Consider the following 23,147-nt stretch of genomic DNA (forward strand, 5'->3'; position numbering starts at 1 on the left):
TATAAAGTTGGCTATAGTCTCAGTGTGCACGTCTGACTTCTATTGTGAGAGAGACCCCCAGGGATTGTGTAGGGTGGAGGTCAGTCTGGGTCTAAAATGAATGACGTATGTCATTGTTATGAAGGCACAGTTTACAGGTGTGTCTCCTCTCAGCCAAAACATTGGAGGCATCTACATCTTTTATACAGACTTTTATACAAATAAAGGAAGACAGAAATTTTAAGGGAGAGGAGAGATGTTTAATCTATAAATACCTTAAAGAAACAACAAGCAAGACAGAGGGGAATTCTTTACATTCTCCAAGGACGATCACAGAAGGCATGTCGGTGTGAAGGTCAGAGCACATTAAGGTATAATCCAGTGACCCAAAGGGGTCCTGGGTACAGCAGCCAATCAGAGCAGTTTGATTGGTGTCACTGTCTTGCTTGGATGGGAAGCAAATCATGACTTGGGAATCAAAGGAAAATTAGTCTATCTGGGCGATGTGAGAGACTATGCCAGGAAAGCATAGTCAAGTGGTTAGAGCATATTCTGTTTTATATTCCCTGCTCAGCCACTGATTTTCTATGAGACCTTGGGCAAGTCACTTTTGTGCTTCAGTTTTCCTACCTGTAAAATGGGATAATAATCTCTCATGGGGGTTTTGGGAGGCTAAATCCATCAACATTTATAATGGTCCTTGATGAAAAGGTGTGTAAATGCAGAATATTATGTACTGTATGGGGGTTGAACTGAGAGGACATATCCAGGGAGCGAGAGGATGAAATGCTGGTGGATCTGAACTTTATTTAATGTTATCACACCCATGTGGATGAAAGAAAAAGTTTCAACTAGATGTTAGAACAAAGTTCATAACGCCAAGAACTGTAAAGCAATGGGCTAGACTCCAAGGGAGTCACAGTATCAAGGGCTCATGGCACCATCACTGCAGAGATCTGAGGACAGGTTAGCTAGTGGGCCTAAGGTAGGGTGAGGTCCTGCAAAATGCTGAAAGTCAGAATGGATGATAATAATGATATAACAAATCTCTGACCACCAGAACCTTTACAGTGGTTAATGTGCTGCCCACCCTGGCATTTTGGAACTTCATGGCACTTAAAGACTTCTGCTCCTAAAGCTGCACACATCTGTCACTAAAAGAAAATCTCCACCAGCTCTTTGCAGCATAGGGCTTATGCTGCACAAGAGCCATTCTCATATAATGCAGCAGAGGGCAGTAAAACACATACACAGTAGCCAGTTCACCACAGTAGTTAGCACTTCAGTAGGGCCTTTCATTCAAGGATCTCAAAGAGCTTTGCAAGCCTGGATGAATTAAGCCTAGTACCCTGTGAAATACGTAAGGTTTTATATAGGTATTATATAGGCTATATAGGTATTATTTTGCCAGGCCCCCCCACTTGAAATGCAGCTATTGTTTGGCATACAACTGTTTAACAGTGCCTGTCATCTCTATACAGAAGTTTAGGATGGGAAGTGAAGTGGATAGGAAGCTGGCTAGATTGTCAGGCTCAACAGATAGTGATCAACGGCTCAATGTCTAGTTGGCAGCCGGTTTCAAGTGGAGTGCCCCAGGGGTCAGTCCTGGGGCCAGTTTTGTTCAACATCTTTATTAGTGATCTGGATGATGGGATGGATTGCATCCTCAGCAAGTTCGCAAATGATACTAAGCTGAGGGAGAGGTAGGGATAGGGTCCAGAGTGACCTAGACAAATTGGAGGATTGGGCCAAAACAAATCTGATGAGGTTCAACAAGGACAAGTGCAGAGTCCTGCATTTAGGATGGAAGAATCCCATGCACTGCTACAGACTAGGGACCGACTGGCTAAGCAGCAGTTTTGCAGAAAAGGACTTGAGAATTACAGTGGACGAGAAGCTGGATATGAGTCAGCAGTGTGCCCTTGTTGCCAAGAAGGCTAACGGTATATTGGGCTGCATTAGTAGGAGCATTGCCAGCAGATTGAGGGAAGTGATTATTCCCCTGTATTCGGCATTGGTGAGGCCACATCTGGAGTATTGCGTCCAGTTTTGGGCCCCCCACTACAGAAAGGATGTGGAGAAATTGGAAAGAGTCCAGCGGAGGGCAACGAAAATGATCAGGGGGCTGAAGCACATGACTTATGAGGAGAGGCTGAGGGAACTGGGCTTGTTTAGTGTGTAGAAGAGAAGAATGAGGGGGGATTTAATAGCAGCCTCCAACTACGTGAAGGGGTGGGGGGTTCCAAAGAGGATGGAGCTCGGCTGTTCTCAGTGTTGGCAGATGACAGAACAAGGAGCAATGGTCTCAAGTTGCAGTGGGGACAGGGCCGGCTTTAGGCCGATTCCCCCGATTCCTCTGAATCGGGCCCTGCGCCTAAGAGGGCCCCGCACCTAGCTGGAGCACAGCAAGCCACATGGCCCCGCTACCCTGGCCGGAGTCCAGCAGCCCCGCTACCCTGGCCGGAGCCCAGCAACGCCGCTCCCCTGGCCGGAACGCCGGCCCGAGCGCGGCAAGTTCCGCGGCCCTGCTCCCCCGGCCCGAGCGCGGCAAGTCCCACGGCCCCGCTCCCCTGGCCAGAGCTCTGTCCCGAGCGCGGCAAGTCCCGCGGCCCCAGTCCCCCGGCCCGAGCTCTGTCCCGAGCACAGCAAGAACCATGGCCCCGCTCCCCTGGCCGGAACTCTGTCCTGAGCGCGGCAAGTCCTGTGGCCCCGCTCCCCCGGCCCGAGCACGGCAAGTCCCGCGGCCCTGCTCCCCCGGCCAGAGTGCCGGGCAGACAGCTCTAAGCATGCAGCCCACTCCCCAGACTGGAGCACTGTAAACCCCGTGGCCCTGCTCCCACCGCCGGAGCGCTGCAAGCCCCGCGGCCCTGCTCCCCCAGCCGGAGCGCAGCAATCTGAAGTGTCGCAGAAGACTCGGAGTGCCACCTGGTGAGTACAAGCCCCATGAATCGGGCCCTGCACTTGCTAAAGCCGGCCCTGAGTGGAGGCGGTCTAGGTTGGATATTAGGAAATGCTATTTCACTAGGAGGGTGGTGAAGCAATGGAATGGGTTACCTAGGGAAGTGGTGGAATCTCCATCCTTAGAGGTTTTTAAGGCCCGGCTTGACAAAGCCCTGGCTGGGATGATCTAGTTGGTGTTGGTCCTGCTTTGAGCAGGGGGTTGGACTAGATGATCTCCTGAGGTCTCTTCCAACCCTGATATTCTATGATTCTATGAATATTACTGTATCCAACTGAAATTCAAAGGTGAATTTAGCAAGGCAGAATGTAATTACATGGGGCAGAATTTGTCCCCTTCTTTTATGTAAAACTACCACTGGATCTTTAATGCCCAGGAACGTCAGTTTTATGTCTCACCCAAAGGATGACCCAGCTGGTCTCTTATAGGCTTACTAACTGACTTTCAGCTCAAAAATCTCATAATAATGTGCCTGATTCTCCACCCTGTTTACAACACTTTATGCTGGTCAACTCCCATGAAGTTAGTGCATAAAACTTGTGTAGCAAGATGGCTCATCCAGGTTAATATGTCAGTGGGTCTTGGGGTTGATAAAAATTGATGATTTAAATAAAAAATCACATTTTAAAAAAATTAATTTGAGGTTTATTTTTAAAAAATCTATTTGAAATTGACAACCTATGTTAAGGTCTAAGCTTATTATATCTATTAAAATCATTTAAGTTAAATACCAAACGTAATATTAAGAAGTACATGTTTGCTGCTAAGGTTTAAAGAAAGGCAGACCACAGAGTTGCAGCCATTAGCTAAGCACCTGGAACCAGAGTTAGCTGAAGTAGGAACTCAGCTTTTCATAGCAGTAGCGTCTTCTTAATTTAATTGTATTCTACTAGTTCAGTTCAATGACTAGTTCATTCGAAGTTAAGAAACTTATTGGGAGTTGAGAAAGAAAGAACGTTTGTTTACTTTTCCATTCTATGAATAAAAGGTAGGGACGAGAGGATGAAATTTACTAGTTCTAAAATCTTGAAGGACATGGTAGTCAGAAATAATCAGTTCAGTTCACTACCTAGGGGTAATACTTCCTTTGTTTAATAAATCAGTTAGTTTTAAATGCCTAATGTGTTATGATAAACTTTTTTTCTCTGATAAAAACAACAAGAAGTCTGGTGGCACCTTAAAGACTAACAGATTTATTTGGGCATAAGCTCTCATGGGTAAAAAACCTCACTTCTTCAGATGCACAAAGAAGTGAGGTTTTTTACACACGTAAGCTTATGCCCAAATAAATCTGTTAGTCTTTAAGGTGCCACCGGACTCCTTGGTTTTTGTGTGGATACAGACTAACATGGCTACCCCCGATACTTTTTTCTCTGATGTATCCAGCACATTTAAGGTAATTTTATTTAATAAAAACATTAAATGCAGTTGTGACCCGAAGTGCCAAGGGCAGCCCACACTGAAAATGCCAAGGTCGGGGCAGGCTGCAAAAAGGAGAGCAGATTCTCCCAAAACTGGTGGTTACCACTGTAGTTAGATTCACCAACCAGTCACAAATTGTGCTCCGGATCCCCCACATTGGTTATCAAGAAGCTGAAAAAAAGAAAATCACACACCCCCCTTTATTGCATTCCAGTCTCTGGCTCTCAATCAGCAAATTGGTCCAGTAAAGTGAGAAGTTATTTAAAACTCTATTCACAATACAAAATGTTTTTCTGATCACCAAAGGGCCAGCCACATAACCAAATCAATACTAGTAAATACTCTAAAGTAATACTGTACAGTATTGCACATTGGAAAAAATAACCCCAACTATATATACAATATGATGGAGCTAATTTAGCTACAACTACTCAGGAAAGAGATCTTGGCGTCATTGTGGATAGTTCTCTGAAGATGTCCACGCAGTGTGCAGCGGTAGTCAAAAAAGCAAACAGGATGTTAGGAGTCATTCAAAAAGGGATAAAGAATAAGACAGAGAAGATCTTATTACCCTTATATAAATCCATGGCATGCCCACATCTTGAATACTGCATACAGATGTGGTCTCCTCATCTCAAAAAAGATATACTGGCATTAGAAAAGGTTCAGAGAAGGGCAACTAAAATGATTAGGGGATTGGAATGGGTCCCATATGAGGAGAGATTAAAGCGGCTAGGACTTTTCAGCTTGGAAAAGAGGAGACTAAGGAGGGGATATGATAGAGGTATATAAAATCATGAGTGGTGTGGAGACAGTGAATAAGGGAAAGTTATTTATTTGTTCCCATAATATAAGAACTAGGGGCCACCAAATGAAATTAATGGTCAGCAGCTTTAAAACAAATAAAAGGAAGTTCTTTTTCACACAGTGCACAGTCAACCTGTGGAACTCCTTGCCTGAGGAGGTTGTGAAGGCTAGGACTATAACAGGGTTTAAAAGCGAACTCGATAAATTCATGGAGGTTAAGTCCATTAATGGCTATTAGCCAGGATGGGTAAGGAAGGGTGTCCCTAGCCTCTGTTTGTCAGAGGATGGAGATGGATGGCAGGAGAGAGATCACTTGATCATTGCCTGTTAGGTTCACTCCCTCTGGGACACCTGGCATTGGTCACTGGCGGTAGACAGGATACTGGGCTGGATGGACCTTTGTTCTGACCCAGTATGGCCATTCTTATGTAGTTTGGATCTTACCCAAAATACCACACTGCCAGCCAATCCTTAGTATCTAAAACAGTGGCTCTCAAACTTTTTTTACTGATGACCCCTTTCACATAGCAAGTCTCTGAGTGCGACCCCCCTTATAAATTAACACTTTTTAAATTTATATTTAACACCATTATAAATGCTGGAGGCAAAGCGGGGTTTGGGGTGGAGGTTGACAGCTTGCGACCCCCCATGTAATAACCTTGTGACCTCCTGATCTAAAACTAAAGGTTTTATTATAAAAGAAAAGAAAGAGACGAGAGTTGTTAAATGGTCAAAGCAATCAGATACATACATGTGACTTCAGAGTCCATATCAGGTTCTTAGCAGCACTAGTGAGTTTGCTGACTTGTAAAGTCCCTCTGAAACACATCCAAACTTTGTGTAACCCTTCTGCCCATCTGAGTTGGCAGCAACAAGGGCCAGGTTCAGTATCTAGGGGTTCCGTTTCAATTACGCAATGCAAAACCGGCTCAAGCCCCCACCCAGCGACCTGGGACAATTACATACTACCCCCTGGGCGCCTCTAGGAGGCAATACTTCCCCTCTCGCAAGCACGGAGTCTGAGTGTAGCAAAAGCCTTTTTGGAGAGAAACAATGCGGCATTATGTCGGGGAAACACCACAAACATCATAACACAAACCATGAGCAAAAGACCCACCCCCAAGTAAGTTTGGCAGTATCCTTTTCCCCTCAGGGTCTTAAGTCCAACAACCCAAAAGATCACCCCAAAGTCCCAAAAGTCCAACACCCCAAAAGTCTCGAGTCCAGCAACCCAAAAATCACCCAAAAGTCCAACAACCCAAAAGTCTCTGTCCCTGGTCAGTGCAGCCCCAGAATTCAAAAGTTTATCTACAGAGTTTTATCCCCCAGCTTGGATGGAAATGGGGGGAAGGGGGCACACAGGGTGTTAAGGGGCACCTAATGTGGTCCAAGGCTGACTTCCCTGCCTCTCCGTGGGGTTCTGCTGCAGCCTTCAGCACGAGCCGCTCCATTCCACTTTACCAGCCATCCCATGAACTGCTCTGTTCCGCAAACTGCTCAACTTCGCTCCGCTTGCCATCCCATGGGCCATTCCAACCATCCCACAAACTGCTCCACTCTGCCAGCTGCTTAGCAATATATCTTCAGGCTCCCCCAGTAGTGAACACAGTACTCAGTGATCTCAGCTCATAGTAATTTTAGCTCTTTAGGGATTTCAGCTCTTAATAGGGGAGCCCCAGTACTGTTGCACCATTGGCCCAAAGTGAATTCAGCATAGCAGGCTGTAACCAGATTCTTAATGGAATAAAAATTAGTTCTGCTATTCAACAGTAGAGAGATGAGGCAGTGCAATTGGTGTTTCAGGCTTTCAAAGGGGGACCTATACCATCAGGTACAAATATCTATCCCCAGTCTTTCTTAATTCACTGGGTTCTGGAACCCATGTCCCTTGTCTAGTGAGTGCTACGTAGTTGATGGTGAGTCCCTCTGTCATAAAACAGTTCCACTGGCCTTGATTCACATAATCAGGGTAACAACACTTTATTCTTCCTGCTCGAATAACAGAGAAACTGGAGATCCCACAGCAGCCAAGTGACCATTTGGGCGGCTGTGAGCTCCTGCTAGGCGGCGTGGGTGTGCCTATGCAAACAAGACCAGCCCCTGCAGTTCTTTTCCACAACTCGCCACAATTCACCACCGGATTCAGGGTAGAGCTCATCCTGACTCTGCTTATACTTGGATGGTCTATCAGTCCTTTGTTCAGAACCTCAGTTTGTAGAGAAGTTACTCCAGAGGTGAGAAGAAGGATTGAAGAAAAATGGAGACGATGCAGCTCCCTTTTTATAATGCTAGCCATGTGGCTTGTACATCCTCTGTCCCAAACACAAGCTCACAGCACATGAGTATGGAAAAGCACTTAGAGCAGTCCCCTGTCCAGAGGCATGTCCCTACATGTCCTGCTGACTCATAGGCATGGCCCATGGTAGGGTGGATTTGATTTAAATCACTAGTCAGGAAGACTCAATTTAATCATGGATTTCTACATAAAAGTGCATTCTTGATGTTTGTTCTAACCTTAATACATATTCTTCACAACTCAGAGATAGATGTAGGTTTCATTTTTAGAAGGTACACATTATACATTTTTAAAGTGACTTATTTTGAAAACTTTTCAGATTAGTTTTACAGTTATATTGGAAAATGAATGATTGTTTGGTTATTTCATTTACCAAAGGTAACTGAAGCAGATATTTATGAGGTCACTGGGAGGTGAACTATCTCCAATTCAACAGGTTAATCATTAATATTTGGAGGATTTTCTTGTCATGCTGTATTAGGAGGAAAACATCACCAGACAGACATTTAAATTGTTTTATTTAACTAAAACAATGTTATGTATTCTGGATTTTTTTTCTTCAACAGCAAACATATAATATTTTAACAAAACAAGCATATGAATTTTTGAATTTAGTTAAACATTCAAGATTTTTAAAATCAGCTTTATTTTTGTTAACATTGTTTTTAACTAAAATAGTTAAATGAAATATTTAAAAAAAAATTAAATCGATTATGCCAGCCAGATCAACATGAGAAACTTAAAATATTGGCTTCTGCAGCTAACTCAGTTGTCTTCACCTTCATTTCCCTGTTTGTTCATAATCTGGAAAAGAAAAACAAGCTTTCCTGCTTTTTCAGGTCCCAAACGATTTCTCAATTTGGAATGAATTAGTCCAAAGGAAGAAAATATTCTTTCTACACTGGCAGAAGAAGCTACTGCTGTTAAAAGCCAGATTATCACTTCAACAGTCTCTGAATCCAAGTGCTTAAGTGACTTCCATCAGTTCATTGGTGTGACTTTCTTTAAAACATCATCAGCAAACACATATTTCTTGAATGGTTCACCCTTACCTCTGAAGTTTATTATAGTTGGCATTATGGAGGGATGATTGCTGGATGTCCATGTCATAACCAACTCCTCTTCTTCAGCAGTTAAGGTTTGACCCTGGTACTGAGTATTGAGAATCTTTGCAAGAAAATGAGCTGGAGACAGTGCTTGTGCCATTTGTTTTTTTAATGCTTGTAATTTAACTCTGTCATTGCATATTTCTCTTTTTAAGATCTCACACAGTTCCTTCCAAATTTCAACAGATTCAGCAATAAAACAGCTATTTCCCTGCATTTTGTTCAAGGCTACAGAAATAGGCTTCAGGATACTCAGCATGTGTTCAATATTTCTCTTAAGCCCAATGTTGAGAACTTTGGCTGTGACAGTGCCATCTATTTTTTCACAATTTTGTTCACAAACTGTCATCAGATTAGGCCAGTTCTTGATACAGTCCACTCAAAATAGTTCACCACTGACTTCCATCGCACGTCTTGTGGGAAAGTTAGCTTGGTTCCTCCCACTTTTTTTTCAGAGCAGCTGCTGCATCGTGGTTGTTACAGAAGTATTTTGCAATTTCATAGAATCATAGAATCTCAGGTTTGGAAGGGACCTCAGGAGGTATCTAGTCCAACCCCTGCTCAGAGCAGGACCAATCCCCACTAAATCATCCCAGCCAGGGCATTGTCAAGCCTGACCTTAAAAACCTCTAAGGAAGGAGATTCCACCATCTCCCTATGTAACCCATTCCAGTACTTCACCACCCTCCTAGTAAAAAAGTTTTTCTTAATAGCCAGTCTAAACCTCCCCCACTGCAACTTGAGACCATTACTCCTTGTTCTGCCATCTGATACCACTGAGAACAGTCTAGATCCATCCTCTTTGGAACCCCCTTTCAGGTAGCTGAAAGCAGCTATTAAATCCCCCCTCATTCTTCTCTTCTGCAGACTAAACTCTGCAGCTGCTGGTTGGGAGCCCAGCTCTGAAGGCAGTCCCACCACCACCAGCAGCAGCGCAGAAGGGTGGCAATACTGCATCCCCTCTACAGTAGCCTTGAGACCACCCCTGACAACCCACTTTTGAATAGGGACCCGCACGGTTACAACATCGTGAAATTTAAGATTTTAAAATCTTATGATGGTGAAATTTACCAAAATGGACCGTGAATTTGGTAAGACCCTATTGATGGGCCATGAAGCAGGCTGGATAGTGCTGATGCCAATCCGTCTGGGGGTGTCACCCAGATTCACAGCACAAGTTTGAGATATCAATATATCACACATTTATAACTCATAATAAAAAGATGATACATACATAGAAATAAGCTTATCATATTTAGCAAATCATAACTTTTCCACTGATACCTTACGTGGCATATCTTGTATGACTCATTGCAATTTTGTAATATTGTTATCCATAACATTATAAATGGCGATGCATGCTACCTGGCAGGCCGGGCCAGTTTGTTTACCTGCTGTGTCTGCAGGTTTGGCCGATCGCAGCTCCCACGGGCCGTGGTTCGCCGCTCCAGGACAATGGGGGCTGCGGGAAGCGGCTCAGGCCAAGGGATGTGCTGGCCGTCACTTCCTGCTGCCCCCATTTGCCTGGAGCGGTGAACCCCGGCCAGTGGGAGCCGCGATTGGCCAAACCTGCAGACACAGAAGGTAAACAAACCAGCCTGGCCCGCCAGTGTGCTTATCCTTGCAGGCCGCATGCCAAAAATTGCCAATCCTTGGTTTAATACCTTAGGCTGTTATAAGAAATTGAATGTAAAAATAAAAATAAAAGAATAGAAGGATAAAGAGCAATTGTATCAATTAGGCTGTGGGGCATATGCAGATTGCTGACCTGGACTTATTTTACATGTGCCATAACGATTGTCATTTCGATGGAATAACCAAGCCCCTCTTAACCTAAGATGATAGATGGGTCTGTAAAATACAAGAGATAAAAGACAGGTAAACTTAAAATAGGAGACGATGTGGACATATTGGTGAGGGAATAAACCATGGTGATGGTATTTAGCTGATGAATTTAGCCTCTGTAGGCAAACTGAGACTTCCTCAAATTTATTGCAGATTCTGTGAATTTTCTTTTTCAACGCCGCGACTTGATAGGAACAGCTCTCTGTGACTATCTGATACACACTAGTCAAGTTGGATTGGTTAGATGTGATCGGTGAGATAAATCACATGCTACTGTTTCTCTTCCCTGATTGGATGAGCATCCTGGTCCAAATTTAAAATTCCCTTTGCATGTGACTTTGAAATACGCTTCCTGCCAACATTCATCAGCACAAACTTGATTACTCGGCTTTTCCTGGAACGTTAGAGTGTGAGCAGTGAGGGCTCACTCCTGCAAAGAGCTGAGTTCTCCACTGAGGCACTGTACTCTCTCAATTTCCCCTGACCCCAATGGGTGTTGAGGGAACTTAGCACCTCACAGGAGCATTTCAGCAGCTTGCAGGATTAAGGTGTAATCACCCAGTTATATTGAGTATGCAGCAAGAATAACAGTGACATCTAGGTTGACACAGCAGAGACAGTTTGAAGTTAAGGACAAGACAAGGTAGTTGGGTGATTCTTGGCTTCTGATCTACTTCTCTAACATCCCTGATGTCTGTAACAGCAGGACTTTTTTTTGTATGTGACATATGTAAGCAGGAAAACACTTTGATCATCAGGATATGTGAGGTTTTAGTGTTTGTTTTTTTTTTGTCTTTTTGGTATACAGCGGACCCTCGCTAGAACGCGCGTCTATATAGCTTGAATTTGCTTATAGTGCGGGACCGTGCATGGATCCCAAATTTAATTACTTTCATTGGAATCCATGGTAAGGTGGTCCCCGCATTAACGTAGGACCGCGCATGGATCCAAAACCCCACGCTCTAGTGAGGGCCTGGCGTAGTTTGCCAGACAGATCACACAGTCTAAAGTTATTCTGGATTCCTTCCTAGAAAATGTGCTAACTACAATACAATTTTTTTTAAACTTGAGGAATATCTAAGATCTAATTGTCATAACTAGGGTTGCCAACTTTCTAATTGCAGAAAACCGAACACCCTTGCCCTGCCCCCTGCTCTGCCCCTTCTCAAAAGCCCCACCCTGTTCACTCCATCCCCCCTCCCTCCATCACTTGCTCTCCTCCACCCTTGCTCATTCATTCATTTTCACTGGACTGGGGCAGGGAGTTGGTGTGCTGGAGGGGGTGAGGGCTCCAGCTGGGGGTGCGGGCTCTGGGGAGGGGTTGGGGATGAGAGATTTGTGGTGCAGGAGGGGGGCTCCAGGCTGGAGGCTTGGCCAAGGGGTTCAGAGTGTAGGATAGGGCTCTGGGCTGAGGCAGGGGATTGGAGTGTGGGAGGGGGTACAGGCTCTGGGCTGGGGGTGCGGGTTCTGGGCTGGGGCCAGAAATGAGGGGTTCAGGGTGTGGGAGGGAGTTGGGGACTGGGGATGAGGGGTTTGGGGTTCAGGAGGGGGCTCTGTGATGGGGCAGGGGGTTGTGGTGTGGGAGAGGGTGCGGGCTCCGGGAGGGAGTTTGGGTGCGGGAAGGGGTTCCGAGCTGGGGCAGGGGGTTGGAACATGGGAGAGGGTTTGGGGTGCAGGCTCTGGGCAGTGCTGACCTGAAGTGGGTCCCGGGAAGCAACGACATGTCCCTCTGGCTCCTAGGCGGAGGGGTGGCCAGGAGGTTCTGTGCACTGCCCATGCCTGCAGGCACCGCCCCCACAGCTCCCATTGGTCACAGTTCCCAGCCAATGGGAACTGTGGAGCTGTTGGTCGGGATGGGGGCAATGCGCAAAGCCCCCCTGGCCACCCCTTCACCTGGGAGCTGGAGGGACATGTCACCGCTTCTGGGAGCCGCAGGGAGCCTGCCAGCCCCCTGCGCTGCCAACAGGACTTTTAACAGCCCGGTCAGTGGTGCTGACCGGAGTCACCAGGGAAAAGATTGGTGTGCAGGAGGGTATGAGGGCTCCAGCTGGAGGAGCGGCCACCTGGCAACCCTAGTCATAACTTTGTTAGATTTGAAATAGGAGAGCTGACACTGAAACACTACAAAATGGTGTAAGGAAACTTTATTGAAAATCTACTGCTAGAAATTGTGGGATGGGATGAATATATTTAAAAACAGCCGGAGGGACTTCAATTGAAATTAATCCCAGTTAATTAATTAAATTAATTTTTCACTGCCATTGTGAAAAATCATATACTAAAATAATCCCTTACCTATGTTAAAAAGGTCATCTTTGATTATTAAAAATAAAGCTGGGCTGGTGAGGGGGAATGAGGTGGTGAGGGTGGGGACAGAATCCAAGCTTCCTATTCACCATTGATGCTGGTTAGTTACATTATTTTGTTTACAGTCAATTTAACTTTCTAGTTCTGGCATACTATTCAAATACAGAGGTATTTGTATGTGTCCAGCACTGCAGAGACACATTGTAAGGTAAACAAAGTACATATTTTAAATGTTGGTGAAAACATGTCTATTCATATTAGGTTTCCTATAATCCCTATGCTTAGGTCCTAAACTATGCTCCTTAGCAATCTTTTTTTTTTTAAAGGGGGCAGATGTGGGAGTACAACAGACCCCAGTGTGGTAAATGGAAACACAGGGCTCCAAGCTGTATGGTGCTGAGTGCCCTCAACTCCTACTGATGTCAGAGAGAGTTCAGTGTTCGGCACCTCCCAGGAGTGCCTGAATAAGGGCTGCATACACGATGCAGAATTTGGCTTGCGATCATCTGGATTTGGAAATACGTAGTTAAACAACATTTCAGGAGCGTGTTGCCTGGAGAGATACAAGGTCTGGAATATTCAAAGGTGCCTAAGGGAGGTTCTTTGATTCTTGCGTGCTGCGTGGCTGCACTCATGGACATTCTTGGCTTTTGATCATGCCACCATAAATAGTGTGCATGGCCAGAGGCATAATTTAGAATAGGGTGACTAGACAGCAAGTGTGAAAAATCGGGACGGGGGTGGGGGGTAATTAGAGCTTTTTCTTATATAGGCACTTAATATAGGGACTGTCCCTATAAAATTGGGACATCTGATCACTCTAATTTAGACCCACGTGGGGCAGACATCCTAGAAATCTGTATTCTATGCTTTAGTACAGTGAGTTCTGGGGAGAGCAGGAGGCACAGAAAATGTTGTGCAGACCACGCCTACCTTGTCCATGGAACGTTCTCTATGCACATCACTCCTGTGCTGCTCTTTGAACATTGCCACTCGCCTGGGGAGCAGACCGGCAGTTCCTCTTTTATGTGACTTTTGCTGCAGAGCTTGCATCATACCCTTTCTCCCTGATGTTGGCTCCACTTAGTGGAAGGGAACCTCTGGCCCTTATTCTAATCATCATTAATACTTTGTACCTGTGTAGCATCTTCCTTCCACCCCAGGAACTCCACACTCTGCCGGCATGAGTAAACTAATCCTCACAGTACTTCTGTTACCACTCCCAGATTACTGAGCAGGAATATGAGTACAGAGAATTCAAGAGCCACATTTTCAAGTCTAGCCACTGACTTTGGTACCTTGTTTTTTGAGTACTCAGCTTGAGACCCCTTGAGCCTGCATTTCAGAGGCGCCTCTGAAAATCAGGCCCTAAGTATCAGAAGCAGGACATCCTAAAATTGAGACACTCAAAATCAATGACTAGTTTTTCCCAAAATGACTTGACTAAGTTCATACAGTAAATCGGTGGCAGAGCTGGGCCTGAAACCCCGGACTCCAGGACATCAAAACCACCGTTCTCATTTATCACATCAAAAATCTACATTAAAAGAATGTTGAGGTTGCAAAGTCAAGGAAAAGCCTGTGCAATATTATTTCAACCTCTTGAGCACATGCATTATGATACAGGCTTTAATTACATGATCACCTGGCCTCTTTCACTGTGCAAGAAGGATGGTCCTCACTGAATGAGGTAGCTGTTTATTATTTATTTTACTCTCCAATTTGTAGTCCCTGGCATTGTTTGCTGTACACCATCCAAACTCTGTATTATTAATGTTCTCAGGGGCTTGTCTGTGGCACTGATCAGTGTCACATCTGAGTGCTTCACACACATTAACGAATTTATCTTCACAAAACCCCAGTGAGGTCAGAGTGTAGTGCAGTGGTTCTCAAACTTTTGTACTGGTGCCCCCTTTCACACTGCAAGCCTCTGAGTGCGACCCCCACTTATAAATTAAAAATACTTGTTTATATATTTAACATCATTATAAATGCTGGAGGCAAAGTGGGGTTTGGGGTGGAGGCTGACAGCTCGTGACCCCCCCCCATGTAATAACCTCGTGACCCCCTGAGGGGTCCTGACCCCCAGTTTGAGAACCTCTGGTATAGTGTTATTCCCACTGTACACATGGGGCATTGAGTACATTGCATTATACAGCCCTTTATGAGTGCAAAGCACGGCTCCCACTGACTTCAGTTGCAGACGTGAGGGTTCAACGCTTCTACAGATCAGACCCAGGGTCTCAAACTGGGCACCCAGAAAATGAGGAACAGACTATTAGTGACCACCTGGGAAAAGTTTGGTGTAAGTGACTTGCCCAAAATTACACAGGTGCTCAGTGGCAGAGGCAGGGAGATAATTCAGTTCTTCAGGGCAACATTTAACTGCCTTAATCATGAGATCATCCCTTTCTGTTCCTGCAGGCCCTGTCCCTCATTCACTGCATTGCGCACCTTCCAGATTCTGCAACAAATGAGGCAGAGGCCTTGCAGACAACAGCCTCCTTCACTACATAACCCTGATTTTTCCCCAGAGCAAGTCCATTCTGTGCACTGAATGGAGCAGGGGTCCTGTGAGACAAATAGTGCCTGATCATGTAATTAAAGACTATCATAAAGTAGATGCATGAAGGGGGGCGAATTAAGGTAGCACAAGCAGCCTTAATTTTGGCATTTCCTAACTTTTGAATGCTTGACATTGCTGTCTGGATGGACTTTTAACACAGGCTTTTTTGGGTGTAATACACGCATAGATATAAACTATTTAAGGGCATTTTTAGGGTTTTTCTGGCTCCCTCTGAGCCCTGTTTCCTTAGCACCCCCGCCCGCCCCACCTCTCCTTCCAATATTATCCTTAATGATAATAAGCAGTACTCACCTACATTTGCCAGGGGTCTTTCTTGCTGCTTTTTGTCGCACTCAGCAATTCCTGACTTTGTTATACAGAGAGGAAAAAAATAAAGGGTCATCCCTTGTAATAAGGAACTATTGGCAACCCTAGCTTCAGTTGGACCCAGGAACACTAAGGCAATGCTTGTCCATGCTGACTAAAGCAAGTATTGACAGAGCAGCCCCCGAAGCCAAATACCCTCTCTTCTCTTCCCTCGCCCAGCAATTCAGCTTGTGATTCCAAACTGTGTCCAGTAAATCTCCCAGCTCCCCTTGCCAACAAATTGAGGCAGAAAGCACCTAATTGGGAGCCTCTGGTGTAGCCCACTATTTTGGCGGTCACAGGTTCCAGTGAGTGATAAATCAAACAAACTTTAATGCATCCAGAGCTTCCTCTAGAGCTGGCCAAAGGCAGCATCACCTGCCACAGGAACACTTTGTTTCAATCCATTACTCCCTTCCCCCCATCCCCTGCTCCCACCAGCCAATCTCTCCAACCACACCGGAGGGGGAGGGAAGCTCCTTACAGTATTTCTCACTAAGCTTGTTCTGAGGAATGGCAGAACTGTTTTAGCTGAAATTTTCCAGAACTGTTCAGTGTGAGGCAGACTCCTGGCATGGAAAATTTCAGCCCAGATGGTTAAAGTTTAGCAAAGTTTTATAAGCAACTGAAAACAGGGACTTAGAATGGAAAGTGTTGGACGACCTTAACGACAAGTGTTGCTGTCTTCATTGCTTATAAGAATTTATATTGCAATAGAGGTTTCAACCCATTTGGGGCCCCATTGTGCTGGGCTCTGTACAAATATACAGTAAATGCTCCAGTGGTGATAACGATAAACAAAAGTGAGTAAACTAACCTTAACTAAACTCCATGTTCCCCAGCTGAGACGTGCGTAAACTCGGTTTGCCCTGGAGCACACTCCTGAAATGCTCCAGGAGGATGAAACAAACAGTCAGGGGACAGGAAGGATGGTGTAATTAGCTGTTTTAGCAGCAGGATGCTCATTCCTCCCTGCTTTTAGTCTATATTACCACGAGATGGTCAGTTCTGTCATCAGAGCCAGTCCTTCGTCTCTACATCTCTTCCTCTCATTGTAATACTTTCTGCTGAAACACCATCACTTGTGGGTTTCTTATTTTTCTACTGCTACCCTGTCCTACAAACCGAATGCAGGCTTGATCCATGGACGTGATTCAGTCACTGAAGGCATTTAAACTAGGAGCAACAGCTAACTGTCTCTTGTTTACAGTGTGGACTTCGTGGCAGAGCAGGACTGGTGCACTGGGGGAAAAAATCCAGTGTATTTGCGGAGGACAATAAAAAGCAACTAGCACAAAACAGAAAGGCCAGGATCACGGCTCAGTGGCCACATTGTAGGGCCAAGCACATTTGGGAATGATGCAGTCATGTACGTGCTGGGACCGCCTTGTATGATTTCACAGAGCAAAACACAGCCAACTTCCTGCAGAAGGGAACAGAATGAGCATGGAGATGTTTCCTGGCGTGTGTGCAGTCATGGGGGTAGGTAATAATTTGGATAAGTGGAATGGTTTAGTTGTTAGTTTGCTGGTTAAGAATTCTGGAGACAGGGTTTTGTATGTGTGTGTGTGTGTCTTTGTGATTTGGCTTGGAATTTTTCCACTAGTAAACAGTCGCTCTGTTCTTAGGAGAAAACGTTCTCTAGCTCGACCACAAGATATAGGCTGATGCAGGAATTACTGAGTGGAATTCTCTGGACTGTGTTATTCAGCAGGTCAGACTAGGGGATCATAATGGTCTGACTGGAAAATATCTACAAAAAAAAAAGCGGAGTAGCTCAGAAAAAAGCCATAGTTCTAATCTGATTCTATAATATGGCCAGAAAAGATCACTTGGATCAAACAGTCTGACACCTTCTCTGTACAATATATAAAAGTTAGAGCTGGAAAAGACCTATTACGTCATCTAACCCTGCCATTGCAGAGGCGCTCAACCTTTTTTGAATCATACCCCACTTTAGGATTTTTTTTAACTTGGAGAACCCCTCTCTTTCCCTCCCCTCCCAACCAATAGTGAGAAGGACACTGCAAATATCTGTGCCAGGTTGCAACACCACTCACTCAAAGACTCACTGTACCCTCTGAGAAAATTCGCCGTGACCCCTCTCTTGAGAACCTTTGTTCTCTGGTATATTTCTATGCCATTCCCACTAACATTTTGCACTGTTAAAGCATCATTCATTTTAGGAGCTTAAATGCTTTGCAAACATTAATGAATTAAGTCTTGCAATAGCCCTGTGAGGTAGGTAGGTATTATTATCCCCATTTTACAAATGGGGAAATTGAGGCACAGAGAGGTTAGGTGTCTTCCTCAGGGTCACACAGGAAGGCTGTGGCCGCACCAGGAACAGGCTCCTCCGCACCTCACAACCAGACCTGTGCTTTGACCAGTAGAAAATGGTTTAACTCAGCTGCGTAATCTAGTCATGTAGATCTGCAGTGCTGGGTAAAAGTTGAAAGGAGGGTGATCTTCCAGTTAGGGGTGGGCTGGGCTGCAAACAATCTAGATTCTGTTCCCAGCTCTGCTACAGATTTGCTTTGTGACCTTGGGCAAGTCAGTTTATCTACCCTGCGCCTCAGTTCCTCATTTGTGAAATGAAGATAATTCTACCTTTCTCCCACCCAGTATCTTTCTTGTCTGTCTAGACTTATCTCTGCAGGTTGGTGACTGGCTCTTACTGTGTTTGTGCAGGTAGCAGCAAGGCACTGTAATAGATTTGTCTTAAAAGACACAATTATTTCTGTTTGATTAAATAATATTTTTCATGGGTTTTCCTGCTCAGTGTTTTCATCCAGTGCCTGGCTACAAATCTGACTTGAATGTTCTGAACTGTTCCAGTGAAATCCTTGTTCTTTCAGCAGGTCTCCCTTCTAACCCCATATATGGTGAGTTCAGGCAGTGACAAATGGCAAACTCCACCTGACTCGGCAGTCTCCATCTCTCGCTCTGTCTCCCCTATCACTTTGACTGTATAACACAAAAACGCAGCGTTTCCTGGATGAGCAGCCAGGATTTGCATTCTTCTCTTCCAGTAAAGACTGGGCTGGCTGGCAGCACTATGGGAAACAGAGAACCCACACGAGCTGGGCAGAATCCTATCATAGGCTGCTGTACCTCAGCGGGAGTAAATCCAGCGAGGGCTAGAGAGGGCTCTAAACATTGAAGGTAGAGAGAGAAGAAGCCAAAGAAGCTAAACCTAAACAAAGCTGAACTCAAAAACCTCAGACACCTTGTTTGCGGGGGAGAGGAATGGTAAATTATTGGGGTGGGGGGTGTTTCTAAGTAAGTTTGTTCGTGGCAGGTGCTGCCCTGACAGCCCAGGAGACTGAAATCCTCTCTATCCAGGCACCAGGCTGCAGCCATATATCTATATACCAGGGGTCGGCAACCTTTCGAAAGTGGTGTGCCGAGTCTTCATTTATTCACTCTGATTTAAGGTTTCGCGTGCCAGTAATACATGTTAACGTTTTTAGAAGGTCTCTTTCTTTAAGTCTATAATATATAACTAAACTATTGTTGTATGTAAAGTAAATAAGGTTTTTAAAACAGGACCCAGGCAGTGTGAGTGCCACTGAAAATCAGCTCACGTGCCGCCTTTGGCACCCGTGCCATAGGTTGTCTACCCCTGGTATATACAGTATATATATAGCCCCCTGTCATAGGGCACACCTGCCCTGTAGCACCCCCTGCTGGCCAACCATGGTGCTGCAAGCACTCCCTGTCTGTTTTCCCTCACCCCTCCCCACACAGGTTGGAGATGGTCTCATGGCTTAGTCCTCTGGTCAAACTTAACCCTTTCCAGAATAGCAAGAGTCCAAAAAGCCCTTCCAGGGCTTCTCTAAGTTCAACCCACCCTCTGCACCCTGTTCCCAGCCCCTTTCTGGGCTTTCCCCTACTCAGGTATAGAGTACTGGTTCCCCTTGGAGCACAGTCTCCTGCAGCCCCAATTCAGGACTTTCCACACCAGACCGATGCCCTTTTATGAGGTGCAGCTGGCTAGTAATATATCACCAGAGCCCCCCATAGTCCTGCTATTTCTTCTGAGGGTCATACCTAGGGTTGCCAGGTGTCCGGTTATCGACGAAAAGGGACCCTGGCAGCTCTGGTCAGCACAGCTGATCAGGCCGTTAAAAGTCCAGTTGACGGGGCTGGCAGGCTCCCTACCTGGCTTTGGGCAGCTCCCAGAAGCAGCGACATGTCCCTGCAGAAAAGAGGCACAGGAGCGGCCAAGGAGGCTCTATGTGCTGCCCCTGCCCCATGCACCAGCTCCACAGCTCCCATTGGCTGGGAACCACAGCCAATGGGAGCTAGGAGGTGGTGCCTGTGCACGGAAGCAGTGCACACCTCGCAGAGTCGCCTGGCCACCCCTGTGCCTAGGAGTCAAGAGACATGTTGCCGCTTCCGGGGAGCCCCCTGAGATAAGCACCACCCTGAGCCCCTCATCTCCTCCTGCGTGCCAACCCCCTGCCCCAGCATGGAGCCCCCTCTCACACCCAAACTCCCTCCCACAGCCTGCACCCCCCCCCCGAACCCTTGTCCCAGCCCTGAGCCCCCTCCCACACCCAAACTGCTTTCCGGAGCCTGCCCCCTCCCAATCCGCTGCCCTAGCCCTGAGCCCCCTCTTGCACCTAAACTCCCTCCCAGAGCCTGCACCCCACATCTCCCTGCACCACCACCCCAGCCCTAAACCCCCTCCCGCACCCAAACTCCTTCCCAGAGCCTGTACCCCCTCCTGCACCCCTGCCCCAGCCTGGATCTCCCTCTCACCCTGAACCCCTCATTTCTAGCCCCACCCCAGAGCCCACACCCCCAGCTGGAGCCCTCACACCCCCTGCACCCCAACCCCCTGCCCCAGTCCGGTAAAAATGAGCGAGTGAGTGAGGGTGGGGGAGAGTGAGTGACAGAGGGAGGGGGGATGGAGTGAGCAGGGGTGGGGCCTTGGAGAAGGGGCGGGGCTTCAGAGAAGGGGCAGGGGCAGGGCAAGGGTGTTCGGTTTTGTGCGATTAGAAAGTTGACAACCCTAGTCATCCCAGTGCATCAGCCTCTACCAGAGCCCCCGGACTGGCTACAATTGGAACTGTTTGTCAGTGTCTCACGGACCCTGTACTGCAAAGAGCTAAAGAAGATTCTTCTTAGTTCAGGTGTTAGAGGCCCATACTTCCGGAGCAGGGAGATCTGGGTTCTTTCCCTGCTGTGACGTTCCGAGCGACCATAGTGCCTGGCACAGAGACAACAAGTAGCCATGGATTTGTTATGGTATTACTCCTAACAAAACAAATGGGAGGAAATGAGATTGCAGAGTCCGAGCCCAGGTGCAGAATCACGTGCGACAGATCTGCAGCTAACAGGCCCTCGCTCAGTCTTGTGCTGAGATTTTCCTAGGCTGACAGCTGGAGATGGGGAGTGAGTCACTGCAAGCTGTGCAGGGGAGTTGGTTGCGATGATCTGGAACAGTAGGTCTGCAGACATGAATAGAAAATGGCCTCCAATTGCGGGGACTGGGAGGCTGCGTGAACTCAAAAAGGAGCATAAGGGCGTCTCCAAAATTGGGAGTGTTTTCACCTGTGTCATCCCAGGCTGCTCTTTAAAATACAGATCTGGCAATTTAATCATCTAACACACACACAAAGACCGACAGGTATCTTTAGCCACAGTAAAGACACTTCAGCACAGTGACCAGAGCCGGGCGCCTCTAGGGGGTAGAAATGACACGAAATCGTCAGTGTTGTCCAGGAAGTAGATGTCCATAGTCATGCAGATTACAGCAGGGTAGCTTTGCAGAGCTCTCCAATTTTGGGATCTGGCCGAGCTGTGGTTGCTGCAGGACCCAGGTCACTTTTGCAGCTGCCTGATCTTGTGGTCAACTTGGCTCCTAGTAAGAAACACCTCAAGGCTGCTCTTAGTTGCAGCTGACTGTCCACAGCCCAAAGGGGGTGTTACAGCACCCAGGGATTGCTGAAGTGCCGTGATGCTCCGGCCACGCCCCTTCCCCCAAGCCACACCCCCTTACACCAGGAGAAGGGGAGGGTTTAGGGGAGAGCCAGTTTTACACTGTGCCAGAGGAATCCCCAGGGAACTGATTAAGCCGGCTTTATGGCCCTGCTCTAGTGATACAATTTGGCCCTGTCTAATCTGAGGATCATCCCCATATCTCAGAATCAGCTCTGAGTTGTGTCTTGATTGCTTGATTGTCACCCTGCATATTAGGAGAGGGACCAATCAAGGTGTTTCCTCCTCTAATAGGACTCTCTCAATGTAATATTATGTAACATGGGAGGGTGAGGAGTGGGAGCCGGGGAGGGCACACAGGCTAAAATTTTACAATCTGACAACGCTGCCCTGAAATCAAGAATTAGACGCCTAAATAAAAGTGGCTGGATTTTCAGAAGTGCTGAGCACCCAACCCCATCCCTGCTGAAGCCAGCGGGAGCCAGGGGTGCTCAGTAGCTTTGGGTGGTAAAGTAAAACTGGACTAATGTGCTGCTGTTTCACATTGTTTCAGAGTCTGAAATCGGAAATGGACAAGATACTAGAAGCTGTGATGATGTCTTCCTACCCCAACAACGTGAAACAAGGGCTAGTGAGACGCATCATCGAAGCAATAAAGCAGCCCATGGACAGCGAGCAGTGCTGGTCCATGCTAGAACTCTCCACCAAGCTCTATCTCATGGGTGACACCAAGTTTAAGAGAGAGATCGGCAAAGAAGTTTTGGAAGTTTACGGCCACTACCACCCGGAGGAGTTCGAGGAATTCTTCAATGTCCGATTCCTCCTGAGTCTCCTCCAGGAAGGTTATGGGCCTGCAGGGAAAAGGAGCCTTTATGTATTAGATTATATCCACCTGGGTCTTCAGTTTGTCTTGGAGAGCCCGTCGGCTAGTGACATTTTCAGCCTGCTGAGGATTGAAGTGCTCCGCAAAGTCTGCGAGCGGCCTGGGCCCAAGCAGTGCGCTAAGATCAGTAAGCTCTTATCCCAGCACCCTCAATGTGTTCCCACAGGTAAACACCAGATTTTGTTTTGCCAGCAGCTGATACGGTGCATTGGGCAGTTCCAGTGCATCTCAGAAGAAGAAGATGACATCATGGCGTTTCTAGACCATGTGAACAAAGTGAGCGGACTGTTGCAGAAGATCTGGAGAGCTCAGACTTCCTCCATTCTGCCATCCTTGAAGGAGGTTTTTTCTATCATTTCTTCAACAGGTAAAAACAGCACAGTGTGTTTTCAGCCGTGTGCTAATAATGAAATAGAATGTCTTACGTCAGAGGCTGGCAACCCTCAGTATGCTTCTTGTAGCTCCCATTGGCCAGGAATGGTGAACCGCAGCCACTGGGAGCTGTGTGTGTGTGTGTGTGTGTGTGTGTGTGAGGGGGGAGGGGCGGCCCATGCCTGTGGACGGTCAACATAAACAAAATGTCTCGCAGCCCACCAGCGGATTACCCTGATGGGCCGCGTGTCACAGGTTACCGACCCCTATCTTACATTTTACATTGTCCT

At 46.6% G+C, this 23,147-nt stretch overlaps 1 protein-coding gene across 3 annotated transcripts in view; it reads left to right on the plus strand.

Annotated features, from left to right (window-relative positions):
- Nucleotides 1-23,147, plus strand: part of USP35 (ubiquitin specific peptidase 35) — a 63,055-nt gene that overhangs the window by 837 nt on the left and 39,071 nt on the right. For all 3 annotated transcript variants that reach the window (XM_039491365.1, XM_039491357.1, XM_039491375.1), the window contains exon 2: nucleotides 22,156-22,852. In XM_039491365.1, the coding sequence (XP_039347299.1) occupies nucleotides 22,171-22,852 (682 nt within the window). In that variant the 5' untranslated portion in view covers nucleotides 22,156-22,170. The remainder of the gene's footprint in view (nucleotides 1-22,155; nucleotides 22,853-23,147) is intronic.

The sequence above is a fragment of the Mauremys reevesii genome, linkage group 1, assembly GCF_016161935.1.
Source record: "Mauremys reevesii isolate NIE-2019 linkage group 1, ASM1616193v1, whole genome shotgun sequence".
In the NCBI taxonomy this organism is placed as follows: domain Eukaryota; kingdom Metazoa; phylum Chordata; order Testudines; family Geoemydidae; genus Mauremys; species Mauremys reevesii.